This window comes from Nannospalax galili, unplaced genomic scaffold, assembly GCF_000622305.1.
Source record: "Nannospalax galili isolate Female #2095 unplaced genomic scaffold, S.galili_v1.0 scaffold286, whole genome shotgun sequence".
Classification (NCBI taxonomy): domain Eukaryota; kingdom Metazoa; phylum Chordata; class Mammalia; order Rodentia; family Spalacidae; genus Nannospalax; species Nannospalax galili.
In genome coordinates this window covers 14,345,055-14,359,865 of record NW_008359442.1, presented here as the reverse complement: position 1 = coordinate 14,359,865, position 14,811 = coordinate 14,345,055, and the positions used below count along the sequence as shown (strand labels likewise).

The window sequence follows — 14,811 nt, the reverse complement described above, 5'->3', positions numbered from 1 at the left end:
ACTTGCTTTCTCTATTTAAAAACAAAACAAAACAAAACTTCTCAGGATGTTCTTGCTGTTACTGGGGAAGGCGTCTGTGATGGTTGAGGTTAAATGACCTTCTCAGTAAAACAGATGACATTTTACCAGAGAAGTCAAAAGCACCTGTAACATGGCAGAGGTCTAATAAAAAGAGAGGACATGTGTTACTTCATAGAAAAGTCACTGATCTTAAAACTGAGCAAGTGGCATAACTGAAACAGCAGACTGTCCCCGAGATTGAGAAAGAATGCTAAAATAGCAGCAGGGCTGCCTCTGGCTATGAGTGCCCAGATGCTCAGCATACTACAATCAAGTTGCCTATATCCACCAATATTATCTGTAAAAAGATTTCTGCATTTTGTCAGCACACATGTGCCACAGCAGGTATGTGGGGGTCAGAGGGAGCTGGCGCCTTCCTTCCAACATGTAGGTCCTAGGGATTAAATTCAGGCTTTCTGTCTTGGCAGCTAGTGCATTTACCTGCTGAACCATCTCGCCAGCCCAACTTTGATCACTGATAACAGAGCTGGAAAGGGAAGAGATGGCGTGATCTAATATTGGCGATGAACCAGAAAATGAATCCACAGAAGTCATATGACATACCTACAGTAACATAAATAGCTTGGATAGCTGAAACATTCCCAGTCCAGGGTAATTTTTAAGATAAGTACCCAACATAGGCTTAACTCAAGTTGTAATTATATATAATATGGTGCAACTTCTTATTGATTCATGGGTAAGGCCCATGTATCCAATCCCCTGGTTGAAAGCACTTGGGCCCACATAGCTACATGAAGGCAGCAACAGGATAATCCTGGTGGGATAACAGCTGAAATATAAGCACTGTGAGGTGTATAGAAAGCCTCATCTATATGAGGAATCTAAAGAGTCCAACTCAGAAGCAGAGTAGAATGGAGGAGGCTGACAGGGATGAGAGAAGGAGAAAGGAGGAAATGATGGTTGTTGGATACCATATTTTCTAGGAGCCCTATACAGCACAATGCCTACAGTTAACAATACTGTGCTGTATACTTAATACCGCTGAGAGGGTAGATCACCAGTGTAATTACACACAGACACACATTCAGAAAGCCCAATAATAATAATGATGATGATGATAATAAAGAAGGTGGGAGGGAACTTAGGGTTGTGATGGATATGTTTACGGCCTTGATGCTGGTGATGGTTTCATTAGTATATACTTATCCCTAAAGTTAATGAGATGTATACATTAAATATGTATATCTTTTTATACGTCAATCACATCACAGAAAAGCTTCACAGAAACCCAGAGAGGAAGGAAAGAAGATAAACCTGCATTTTGCAGGTTAGGATAACAGGAAAACTAGAAGAGCTGTATTGTGGCTGTCTAGGCCAGCACCCTTTAAGAGCAAGACCTATAGCAGAGCTGCAGAAAGAAACGCTTTTACTGTGTCTACACATATGTAGACACCCACACATGCACATCAAACTGAAATCAATATCCCACAAAATGATCTTTATTATAAGCAGGGTTTTGGTATTTTCCTATTTCATCTAAAAAATGCTGAATCTGTCCCAACAAGTGGTGTCAACTGTAGTTTGAAACTATGCTCGGTCAGTGGCCTTCATGAGAGGCACAAACACTACAGGAGACAGGAGATATCTAAACCTCTAGTTCTCAAGATATTTTCAGAAACATTTTCTAGTTTTCATGTGTATTTTGTAATACAGATGACATATTAATACAACTCACCACTAAGAACGTGCAATAGAAATGTCTGAGGCACACAATTCATCAATTAGCTGGGTGTTTAGTAAAAGGCACATTCCTGGGTTGCATGACAACTTTAGTGGTGGGCTCCAAGGAGCCTTCTGATGCTGCCAAGTAAGGGGGTCACAAAGCACAAGCCTGACTGAAGTTGTTTTTGTGTGTATACACGGTGCATGTGCATGTGGAGAGCTCAGGTTGACATCTGGTCTTCTACTGTTCTCTATGTTACTTACTGAGGCAAGGTTTCTTGCTAAGCCAGGAGCTCACCAATCACAGCTGGCCTAGGGGACTAGCTTGCCCCAGAATCTCTTGTCTCAGCTTCGAGTGCTGGGGTTACAGGCAGCTGCCTCACCTGCCCAGCTTCTATGTGGGTTCTAGTGATCTGAATCCCAGCTTCACACCTGTACAGCAAGTGCTGTATCCATATCCACTGAGCCATCTCCACAGCTCCCAAATGAAGACATTAGTCATTACCTTGGGGAAGTCTTTTAGAGGATTTGTGATCAACCCCCAGGAATAAATAGTTTTTGATTTTTTAAGTTTTCCATCCCCTCACTTAAAAACATGTTTCTCAACACAAAATCTTCTGTTTTCTACCTTCCTGTTTTTCTGAAAAAGTAATTTTTTAATTTTTTTTTTTTTTAAATTTTATGTGTATACGTGTATTGCCTGCATGTAAGTGCACTTGTGTTGTGTAATGCCCGCGGAGGACAGAAGAGGCTGTCGGATCCTTTGGAACTGGAGTTATGGACAGCTGTTAGCTGCCATGTAGGTGCTGGGATTCGAACCGCAGTCTTCTGCAAGAACAACCAGTGTTCTTAACCACTGAGCCATCTCTCCAGCCCCTGAAAAAGTAATTTTCAGAAGAAAATCTATATACCCTTGACCCAGTGGTTCAGGTGACAAGACTATTCAACTAAAATTTTTTAGGTATTGAGTGAGGTGTTTATATATTCTAGAAGTACACTATTCAAAATTCACACTGAGTAAATGCACAAGTGAGAGACAGTACATTAAATATGTGAGCAGTCCTAATGTGACTGTCAGTACCAAAACAAAGGAGCAGTGAGTGGTGACACACACCTATAACTGCGGAACTCCTAAGGCAGGAGGATTGTTACAAGTTTGAGATCAACCTGGAATACACAGTGAGACCCTGTTTCACACCTTTGATTATATTTTTAAGGGCAATTGAGACAATTAAATAACATACTTTATTTTTTAAAGCGAAAATTTTTTCTTTTGTTTGAGTCAGGGTCTCTCTGTAGCCCCAGCGGACCTGGAACTTACTATAGAGACCAGTCTGGTCTCAAACTCACAGAGATCCACCTGCCTCTGCCTCCCAAGTGCTGTAATTAAAGGCATGTGCCATCATGCCCAGCTCCAAAGTAAAAGATTTTGAAAATGAAAAATGAGCCTATACTCACAAATCTTTCACTTGCATTGCTTCTGTAAAATTGTCCTTCGACAACAGTAATCTTATAAGAGTGCTGTAAGTTTCACTGTTAAATACAACATTTTGTTTTTGTGCTTCCAGGAACATCGTAAATGCATCTACAAGAGGGAAAAATAAAATAAAATAAAAATGAAGACAATATTATTCTGAAATAGCAAAACAACAACAAAAGAAACGAAACAAAACCCCCAAAGCCTTTAGGCACATATTTCCATTTTTTTCTTTTACAAATACCCACCCATTATAACCACTCCATAGATAGGTGCTGATCAAGCAAGCACCTTCTTCAAATTTTTAAAAGACAGATGACAGTTGCAGAAACTACCATCCCACTGAAATGCATGGTTCCTGAAAGAATTTTCTTCTAAAATTATTTTTCATCCTTGCTTTAGGCCAATAAATTATGTTCATACTAATAAAAAAAGTGAAAAGTAGCTCTTGTGACTTTAAAAGATGATACTAGTTTCAAAATAAACTGCAAAATATGTGTTAAAGTCCAAATAAACCAGAGGTATAATTTAGATTGAGGGGAGTCAAAGATTCACTTTCAAGTTATCTTTAATCTATAAGTGGGTGGTTACAATAGTTAGCATTTCAACACAATAGCATTAAAGCGAATATAGCCTATAATTCTAAAATTAGGAGATCAAATTATTTGGCTACGACAGGACTTACACAAAAACATACAATTTTTTCAAATATACAGATACCTAACAAGTAAACTAGGCAACATTTGTTTGACTGATTAACAGTTTTATTTCACTCGTTCACAATAACTGTCAGAGAATGAAAAGATGTTACCAAAAGAGAAGTAACTATACTTTTCAGTCACTTACTTTTCTGAAATAAAATTGCTTGGCTATAAACAGCCAACTGAAACTACAATCCACTCCTGTATGTATAAACATATCACAACAGATTGAGAAAAACTGAACTACCACAGACAGCCTTCTATGAACATAAAACTCAATGTAAAGAAATACAGAATACTTAAGTAAGTACAGGTAAGACATTACTGTCCAGAAAAACATTCTAGAAACTTCTGAACAGGCAAAATTTGGCATATGTATAAGCAAGGGGAGTTTTCATTATTCCTCAACAAAACTGAAATGGCAACATCCAAACCTTATGTAAAATCTGAAGTTAAATTGGTAAGAAAAGGAGATACGGCAGTATCTGTATTAGTTGCACCTTAGTTAGGAAGAACAGATTTGTGTGAACAGAAGCAATGGTGATACAAGGCAATCAGCATTATATAAGCCTTCCAAAGGACAATCCCTGTTTGTTAGAGATTAAATTACTAAGTGCCTTATTACCAGATTTTTATTTTTTGGTTTATTTGTCTGAGACAGGGTCTCACTGTGTAGTCCTGGCTGGCCTGGGACTTGCTATGTAGACCAGACTGACCTGATCTCATAGAAGTCCCCTTGCCTCTGCCTCCCTAGTCCCAGGACTAAAGGAGTGTCCCACTATATTAGGTTTGTACCAGACGTCTGTTAATACCTGTATGTACTAGGTAAAAGTAAAAAGTAGAAAATAAAAACATATATAGACACATAAGAAGGAATTATATTATTAATGACTATTCCAGCAGACACCTGGTCTATTCAATGTATTTTAGTATCATGGAAGGAAATGGGAGGAAATAATGGCTCCCTCCACCACTTATTCGTTCACAATTTCTTTTTTAAAAAATATTTTATTATTTTTATTTTATGTGTATTAGTGTATTGCCCACATGTTATGTAAGTGCACCTGAGTCATGCAATGCCTGCAGAGGTCTGAAGAGGGTGTAAGACCCCATGGAAATGGGAGTTAACGGTGGTTGGTAGTCACCATGTGGGTGCTAGGACCCATACCTGGGTCCTCTGCAAAGAGCAGCCAGTGCTCCTAACTGCTGAGCCACCTCTCCAGTCCCTCTTTCACAATTCCATACACATATATAACATACTTTGATCATATCTACTCCCCCATTCATTCTGATCACCCCCAACTAGTGCCAAACCACTTCTTCCCAGTTAAGTCCCCACCCTACTTTCATGCATTATCATTGTGTGTGACCCACTACATTTGATTAAGACTTGTCCTCCCCCAGCAAGCTCTAACTGCTTCTCTTTCTGAGGGGGTCTCACTGGAACTTATGTAGACCAGCCTGGCCTCCATCTCACAGAGGATTCACCTACCTCTGCTGGAATTCAAGGCATACACCACCACACCCAGCAGGAAGTCATCTTGTGAATGACACTATCAATCCATTACAAATTTAAAATCAAAGCTTTATTGGGGCTGGAGAGATGGCTCAGCAGTTAAGAGCACTGACTGCTCTTGCAGAGGACCTGGATTCAATTCCCAGCACCCACATAGTGGCTATGAACCATCCTTAACTCCAGTACCAGGGGAATCCGAAGCCCTCTTCTGACCTCTGCGGCATTGCACGACACGGGTGCACTCATACATGCAGGCAATACACTCATACACATAAAATTTTAAAAAATTTTAAATAAAAAAAAAAACACAAAGATTTAAAAATTTAAAAAAAAGAATCATTTAAAATTATGACATTTAAGAACAAGACTGCAAAGAAATCTATTATTCAGTATACCCTGCATATATTTTTTTAAGGGGGCTAAGAAGTAAAGATGTAATGCCATTATTGCCCACATACTAACAAACATACAATAGTTCATTTGTTGCTGAATAAGGATATCTGTATTAATTATTATCCATCAACTTGTCCATTTAGGTTAGCAATGCAACACACCAAACCCATTTACCACAACTATCAGAAAAATACTACTACTCCAGGCATTCAATTTTCAAATTATATTTTGCTAAGCATTTGAATCTTGAGACACACAAACCCAGTACATAACTCTGAATTAACAGGTTAAAAAAATATTAGCTGAAGGCCAGGCATGGTGGCACATAGCTTTAATCCCAGCACCTGGGTGGCAGAGGCAGGCAAATCTCTGTGAGTTCAAGGCCAGCCTGGTCTACCTGAGTTCCAGGACAGCTGGAGCTACAGGGAGACCCTGTAATATATAATATGTATATTAGCTGAATGACTGCATTATATTTAATTATTTAAATGTTTTCACTTGAAAACAACTTTTTAAAAAGGTAATATCTGAAGTCAGTCTGGGCTACATAGTGAGATCCTGCTTCAAAATAACCCAACTAACCGAAGAATATCATTACAAATGTGACCTCCCATATGCCCATAACAAATAAAAAATTATTCTTAACATCAGGCCAGATTTGCTTTCTTTGTTCTATTCATCTCTAAATACTTTATAGATCTTCATTTAAGACAAGGATATTGTATTATAAATTATAATGCCATTATCCTAACTAATAAAAATGAAAATTACTACCAGCTAGCATTCAGCTGACACTTAAATTTTCTCAAATGAGCCAATTAGTCTTTGCTAAATTAATACATGTGTGTATATGGAGGGGTGTGTGTGTGTGTGTGTGTGTGTGTGTGTGTGTGTGTGTGTGTGTGTGTGTGTGTGTGTGTGTGTGTGTGTGTGTGTGTGCGTGCGTGCGTGCGTACACATGTGTGACATCCATCCGAGAGCATCTCTGGCATGTTGCTGTTAGGAAGGAGTTCCTGTGCGCGTTTACCTCTGAACTTTCTCAATCTGCAGGCCTCCAACACAGTCTTCTCCATATCTGCTTCTACAGTTGAGGCTGACGAAGAACTCAGGGAATGTCTGTCATCTTCAAACCACAACTTGAAAACAAAATTATTCAATTCAACAAAAATGGCTAAATATAGCAACCTTTGCAGTAAAAAATTGGGCTAAGCTGGGACCTAGAAATATATTGCTACAAAAAAAAATCTGTTAGGGTTTGGCTAAAAGTAAATTACCTCAGGAACATCAAATGGAACTTCCTGGTTGTTGGACTTCAGGATTTCTGCTAATAATCTTAGTGTCTTCTCACGGGGAATAATGTTTTCTTCTTGCATTTTATTCCAGGCAGCATCTGCTCGTTGCCAGTCGCTATTCACTTCTGTAGAACAGGATTAAGCAGAAAGGAATAAACTAAATAGAATTAGAAAATGTTTAGAAGGTTTCCTTGTTTGAGGTTGAAGTAGGTGTTATTCCAAATGCTGCCTTCAGGGAGAGAAAACACAAGTCACTGGAGCCCAAAGGTGAGGAGACTTTTCTGTGTGCCTTTCTAAGTAAGGGTAAGCCACAGAAATACCTTACCTGTTAAAAAAAAAAAAAAAAAGTAACCATAAACAAATACACAGACCTTTATTCAATGCTTTGGAAAATCATGTTGCCGGGTATGGTGGTGCACACTTTTAGTACAAGCACTAGAGAGGCAGAGGCAGGCAGATCTCAGTGAGATCGAGGCCAGCCTGATCTACATAACAAGTTCCAGGTCAGGTGGCTACCCTTGTCTCAAAAAAGCAAAATGAAAACAAACAACAAAGAAAATCACATTGATAAAAAGTTTGTTTTTAAAGTAACTGAGAAATTGATCAATGTAAAAATCAAAATCAGAAATAAACAACTCATGTCCTTTAGTGCTTGCAAAGATGATAAAAACATACACTGCCTAGTAGCTGGCTGTGGTACTAAAACGACTGAAAATGTTTTTTGTTAAAAGTGACAAATTTACAGATGCTTTTACACCTTAGCTGAACAGAGGTCATTTCATCTCATCTGCTGCCTTGAAGAATCTCTGTGATGGGTAATTTCTTAGATTTATTATGGTAACAGGTAACACCATAATTTCCTCTTACAAGATTTCTTACACAGATTTCTCTTATAAAGGAAATGGGCAGATTCGCTCATATTGAACAATCTAGTGACTTTTATGTGGTGATCCAGTTTTCAAATAACAAGAACAAGACAGTCTTTTTAGATGTCTTAAGAACTTAGATGTCTTTTTGCTTTAATTCGCAAACACGTACAAAAGGAACATTTTAGGGGGAGGCCTTAGAGCACAAACAATTGAGAAAACACGAATGCGTCTGTCTCTCAATATTATAGAAGAAAAATACCAACAGCAAAATAAGAGGAGTTTTCCCAGATTTTATCCCCTATAAACGTTTTTCAGCAATTAATGATTACTATCAGTGCAAACATTAGAGAACAAATGGCAAAACACACTCAAGACTCTATTAGAAACCAGCAATAAAGAAAAAGACAAAAAATGAGCAGATCCCCCAGGTAACATACATATATTCCAACTTCTGTTTTTAAGCACTGGAAATTCACCTAAAGTTTAGAGTTACTTTATACATGTTTGAGAATAAAGTCAATGCAACTAATATAAACCTCATACTTAAAATTAACTTGAAGTTAATTTTATTTTCCCTTCATTAAAATGCCCTCTATTTTGTAAATATGTAACTATCTTTTAAAGTATAAAACTTATTTGAGTAAAAAAAAAAAAAAAAAAAATCCAAGCCCCAAGAATCTTTGTTCTATAGAAGGAAAAGAATGGAACACTTCTGGTGTCTGGCAAAGGGCACCCATGGACAGTGGGGAATAGCCCCAGTCAGGGAAGGTGGTTCCAAGAGCCAGGAGCAGTGCGCTGCTCAGGTACTGGGAACCAGGAAATCATTTTTAACTTAACAAAAGTATGCCAATCAATGAAAAAAAAAGGGTGGATAATTTACCACTGTATGCCTTAAAGTCTGAGAACTCTGAGAAGCTAATTATCTTCTTTTTAAAAAGGCTTTACAAAGCAGGGGCTGGAGAAATCTCAGTGGTTCAGTCCCCAGCACCCACATGGCGGCTCACAAGTGGCTTTAACTTCAGTTTCAGGGGACCCAAAGCCCTCTTCTGGCCTCCACGCGCACTGTACAACACAGGCACACTTACATGCATGCACACAATTCATACACATAAAATAAAAATAAATTTAAAAAATTTTAAAGGCAAAAAGCTCCGACTCTGAAGGGCAGGCATTACAGATACAACTGCTAAAATGGACTTTAATATGTAAAAAGGAAGCCTTTCAAAATACAGGTGGAACTGGTATATATAGTATGGAATGGCTCAGTAAATATTTCCTTAGGGGAGAAAAAGTCCTGGAAATGTATTAATGTCACAAAATACAAAAATCCAAGTCAAATCATGCTGCCATGTGCAAAATCTTTAAGAGCGTAAAATGGGCAGGCTTCTCTGAATCGGTATCTCCTGTGGCCTTCTACTAAGACAATGATGAACAGATCTGTTATTCTAAGTCTCAAACAGCCACACACAAACCTGGGCCAGGACCAGCTAATGGACATTCAGCCTCTTTATTCACATCACACTCCTGGATGTTACAGTTCCATCTTTAAAGACTAAATGATCCAAGGGCTTTCCACTATATGATTTGACATTAGTAAATTTTATGAGAACAGATATAGTGCTTCAAATATTTTCTATGGAATTAAAGCTAAAAGATGAGATTTTCCATTTTATTTATAACCCTGATAGTTGTTACGTGACTGCTGACAGGGTGGAGCCATTTCCAAATCGCCCACTTATGAGTCACTTGTTACAGTCTCGAAGTATCATTTCTCTAATTAAATAAGGATCTCAGGTCCTGCTCCCATCACTTGCTTATATATAGGCAGAATGTATGTATAGGGGTCTCATGTCAGTTAGGCATAGATGAGTACAGTAGGCTTTTAACACCTGGATGTGCCACCTGTAGTTCTAGGCTCCAGGAGAACAGGAAGAACCACTGGTCATGACGATTTTTAATTTCTCATTACTGTAGTAAGAATGTCAGAAATTATGAGCACTACACAGTGTACCATTCTCTAACAGGGTTCACTTTGGCCTCTGTTGAAGACTCCGCATTTGTCAATCCCTCAGACTTCCCTGCTGTAGCTTCTACAGACTCAAGTCAAAGTGGGAGGCGCAATCACACTTACTGTACAGTTTCAGCAGGCTGTAGTACATCTGGTCTCTATCACATTCAAATAGTTTCTCTGTTAGCTCCACTAATTTTTCCAGCGTTTCAACCTGAAAAATAAGATTAACAGGTTAAGTCTTCACAGTGTATAAAAGGTGTATTTTACAGTTGATACACAGCAGTTGAATACTCTTTAAATGAGCTTTACCCATAGGATAGATTTAATTGTACCAGAAGATTAAGGGCCAAGCACAACAACACAAGTGCATCTACTTAATACCACAGAACTGTGCACTGAAAAAGTTAAAAATTAGTGATTCTACATTGTGTATGTTTTACCATTTCATCACAATAAAAAGTTCTTTTTTAAGTTAAAGGATTAAAGCACTCTTGAAACCAAAAACACAGCTTGAGTAACTAAGATGAAGGAATCTCTAAGGAGTGTCTTGAGAAACCTGAGGCAGGGAGCAGGGTGAGGAGCATGCAAGTGTCAGTAACTCTCGCCCAAACATCATACTGCTCTTTCCCCATGGTTTTCCTTGGCACAACATGAACAGACATATATACTGAGCCTGGTAAAGGAAGGCAGAGGTTCCACAGGGCTCCACCAGCCACCTTTTCCAACCATTGTGTCCTAAAGCAGGTAGCAACTGCCATGCAAACCAGATTAGTTTGCTCAAACCAATTAGAAGAAAATAAGTTAAAACCTTCAGGGCCCAGGCTAATATTCTTAGGACTTCTTACATACTGCAGGAGTAAGAACTATGCTATCTCTTATCTGGGGAATCACCGAGGTTAACAATGAAATCCTCAAGTGGTCAGGACACATAGGACAACACTTGCTTATTGCTCTCATCAGACATTAGAAATCAAGCACAAACCTGATTACTGGTAATACATCTGTCACAAAACCACTGAAGTCTTGTAGGTCGAGCTCTAATGCCTGGAGTCTGTAAAATAAATCCAGCACTTAACATACAACGAGCCACAGTGTTTTCCTTTTAAATGAATTTGCTGCCACACATATGCATTAAAAGAAACCTGTAACTTACTCCCAGTTATCAAAGACCTTTAATTAGGATTAGAACCAAACATAAAATGAAACCTCTATTTAACCCAGGCCTAGAAGATTCAGGTTGTTTTTTTCAAGATGCTTCTTTTCATTTGAGACAGGGTCTTCCTGTAGCCCCAGATGGCCTAGAACTCGCTATGTAGACCAGGCTGGCCTGGATCTCACAAAACTCTGCCTGGCTCTGCTTTCTGAGTGTTGGAATTAAAGGAGTGTGCCACCATTTGCAGCTCATTCCATGAAATCTTTTTAAAAGGAACATGCCTTGTAAAAGTTAGCAATAAGAGTATCCTAGCTAGGCATGGTGGTACACACCTTTAATCTCAGTATTTGAGAGGCAGAGGCAGGTGGATCTGTGAATTGGGGTCCAGCTTGGTATATACAGTTGAGTTCCAGGCCAGCCAGGTCCACACTGTAAGATACTGTCTCAAAAAAACAAAAAAAGGTCCTAACACTTATTGGATGTGCTTCCTAGCATCTGAAACAAGCTAAATGTTTAACATTAGCTCAGTCTTAGTTTATTTCAAGAACTGAGACATTTGTTAGTTGCATCCTCAATTAGAAATTCCGAAGGTTTAGTCAGTAACTCTGGCTTCAAGCACCTATTTCACAATGTTGGATATTGGAAAAAAAGACAAACCATTTCAACATAATTCCAAGGATTTGTCCCTCTAATGACAGCATTTGCATCATCTGTAAGAGGGTTTCACCACTAAACACTACATTTCCAATCACAACATCATGATAAGACAACTCCACACTCATCTGCCCTGGCTGCACTCCAGCCCACATGAGGGACCGTTCCTGCTCTTTCCACTCTGCTCTGTTGCTGAAACCAGGTATCCCTGAATCTTATCTCTTATTTGTAAACCACAGTACTATTAGTATTTTTAGAGATGGGGTATTGCTATATTGCCCTGGTTGACCTCCAACTCTCAGGATCAAGTGACCTTCCCACCTCGGACTCCCAAGTAGCTAGGAACACGGGAGCATACCACCATGTTATTGTGGCTTCTCCCATTATTTCTAATTAAAACCAAGAATTATTACACAATATTAAATTGAAAACTGAAGCAGAAACTACCATCTTACACCTTGGGGAGCAGCACAGAAAAACTGGTCCAGCTTAGGGTGTGTGAGCAAATTTCTATTTTGAGATATAAGAATTAGATGCTGAGTAAGTTAACTGTTGAAACACACTCAAATATTAACCTTCACATCTAGACACGATTTGTATTCAAGGGTTCCCTCACATCTGCTTTGCTTCACATACATCATACTGAGTATAAAATGAACATTGACGTACACAAAAAGCCCTTGGAAAAAAAAACAATCCTCTTTATAAAGCAGCAAAATGCAAGGGCTATACTCACAACTTCCAATATTACTGCTGACCCAAATCCAAAAGACCTAAACAGCACAACTTTGGGTAAACTCTTCCTGTCCAGGGCTGATTAATCTTCTCATCACTGGCAGGACAACTGACTTCTACCATAGATCTTCCCTATGTTTCATTTTGAAATTGGGAATTGTTTTCATATATAAATTTCAATCATCAAAAGAACATCTAGGTCAGATTAACTAAATCTCTCAAGATGCTAGAGCAGCCAATGTTTTTGGCTTATCTCATTTTAAACACCAAAAGTTGAAGGAAATAAAAAAAAAAAGCAACACATGAGGAAGAACTGAATTTTAAGTGGGATGGTAAACCTATTATCAAAAGGTGGTTAATATTCATTAAAATAATAACTAACATCTAGGTCGTTCTGATTTTTGTTAAAATTTATTCAATGCACAGTGAAGTTAAATAGTTACTATAACAGAGAAACTAGCGTGTTTGTTTCTACCTGAGTTACTGTGCCTCAAAACACAACTTTTTGCAGTTACAATTCAATTAGGTTCAACTGTATAGGCAATGAAAAGTAAACAAAAAAATCATTACCCTAACTTTATTACATTACTGTGTGTGAATAAACTTATTTTTATTATTTTCCAAGTGACTTGAAATAAAAATTTTGCACTGTATTTCAAACTTCAAAGAAGAGGATCTTAAATTTGACTCAAAAATTTTCCTTGCTTTATTTTTCTTGCCAGTACTAATGGGAACGGCAAACAAAAAACTGACATCAATGAAGTACTATATCACCATGTCCTCTAGCTAGTATAGTAAAAAGCAAAACCATGTGCACACGGCTCCCAAGAATGGAGAAAAGAAACAAGAACCCAATTCAACCATGCATCCCGTAGTGAGCCTAGACAAGGGAGGACATTCAGGCATCATGGCATTCGGTGAGCCCTTCAGCACTGGTCCCTCTCTCTAAAATCTTCAGAGATATATTTAAAGATTACATCTATTAAAAAGGAAAATATTGCTGAGCAAGTCAAACGAACACTCTATCAATAAACTGACCACAATCCTCTTAACCAGGCATTACAGGAGACAGTAAGTAAATAAACTCCTGACTTTTACACGAGAACTGACATATCTTGAAATTTTGACAGTTTGGGAGAAAACCAGCTTTAAAATCTGTTTTGTATACACAGGATTCATTCTGGCCCTATTAAGGAAGGTAAATTGAGTTAAAATTCTTAATTTCATCTAGTAAAGAAAGAAAAAAGGAAAGAGTAACAAAGACTGCACTAGAATCCAAAACTTCTGGTCATAAAGCCATAAAAAGGGAGCTTTTTCCCCACAAAGTCACAAGCAGCTGACTCTGGCATAGAAAACAAGAAAAGAAAGTAACTTTGGAGAAAGTTGTCTTGATACTCATGGAAACAGGCTAGTGTAGGAGAAGCCATAGAAAATGGGACTCAGCCTGATTTCTAATTCTGTGGCTACTGCTAAATAACTCCATCATCTATATTCTTAAATTTCTTTGCCTTAATTACTTCTCAAAATTTGTTTCTTGAGGTTCAGATGAAAATGTACATGAAAATTATTTGAGACTAAAAGAGCTTCGCATTGTTAGTTACACTGTTTAGTCAGTAATCCAGATTTGAGCCCCAGGGGAAAGAGGTTGGTTAGGTTGAAAGCTCATCTGTGACTAGAGAACTTTGCAGTGCCTGGCCCATGGCGAGCTTTAGTAAGCTGACTACTGAACCCTCAGGACGCTAAGAAAAAAACTAATGACACACTTCTTCATAGGACTCTTTAATAGCTATGTGAAATTTCATGTCATTATTTAACATTTTTGCTTGTATATATTATTTCTCCCTGGATTTAATTTCCAGTCTTGCCCTTCCTGGAAGATAACTAAAGTACCTTAAAATGTAGCTAACTTGGGACTAGAGAGGTACCTCAGCAGTTAAGAGCACTGGTTCCTCTTGCAAAGTACCTGGGTTCGATTCCTAGCACCCACATGGCAGCTGACAACCATCTGTAACTCCAGTTCCAAGGAATCTGACACCCTCTTCTGTGGGCACTGTACAACATGGGTGCACTCACACACATGGCAGGCAATACACTCATACACATAAAATAAAAAAGCAAAATATTTTTAAAACTATAACTAGCTGAGTGTGGTAGCGCACAAGTCTTTAATCCCAGTAGAGGCAGGTAGATCCAGGCCAGCCTGAACTACATAGTGAATTCCAGGTCAGCTGGGGCTACAGGGAGACCCTGTCTCAAAAAGACAAAAA

The 14,811-nt window shown here is 38.4% G+C and overlaps 1 protein-coding gene across 1 annotated transcript in view; it reads right to left on the bottom strand.

Moving 5' to 3' along the window:
- The window catches only part of Lrpprc (leucine rich pentatricopeptide repeat containing), a 96,838-nt gene that overhangs the window by 14,306 nt on the left and 67,721 nt on the right, over positions 1-14,811 (bottom strand). Inside the window, exons 26-30 of the mRNA XM_008823084.3 lie at positions 10,985-11,053; positions 10,123-10,213; positions 7,105-7,247; positions 6,858-6,966; positions 3,202-3,328 (exon numbers count right to left, since the gene is read on the bottom strand). Of these exons, the coding sequence (XP_008821306.1) occupies positions 3,202-3,328; positions 6,858-6,966; positions 7,105-7,247; positions 10,123-10,213; positions 10,985-11,053 (539 nt within the window). The remainder of the gene's footprint in view (positions 1-3,201; positions 3,329-6,857; positions 6,967-7,104; positions 7,248-10,122; positions 10,214-10,984; positions 11,054-14,811) is intronic.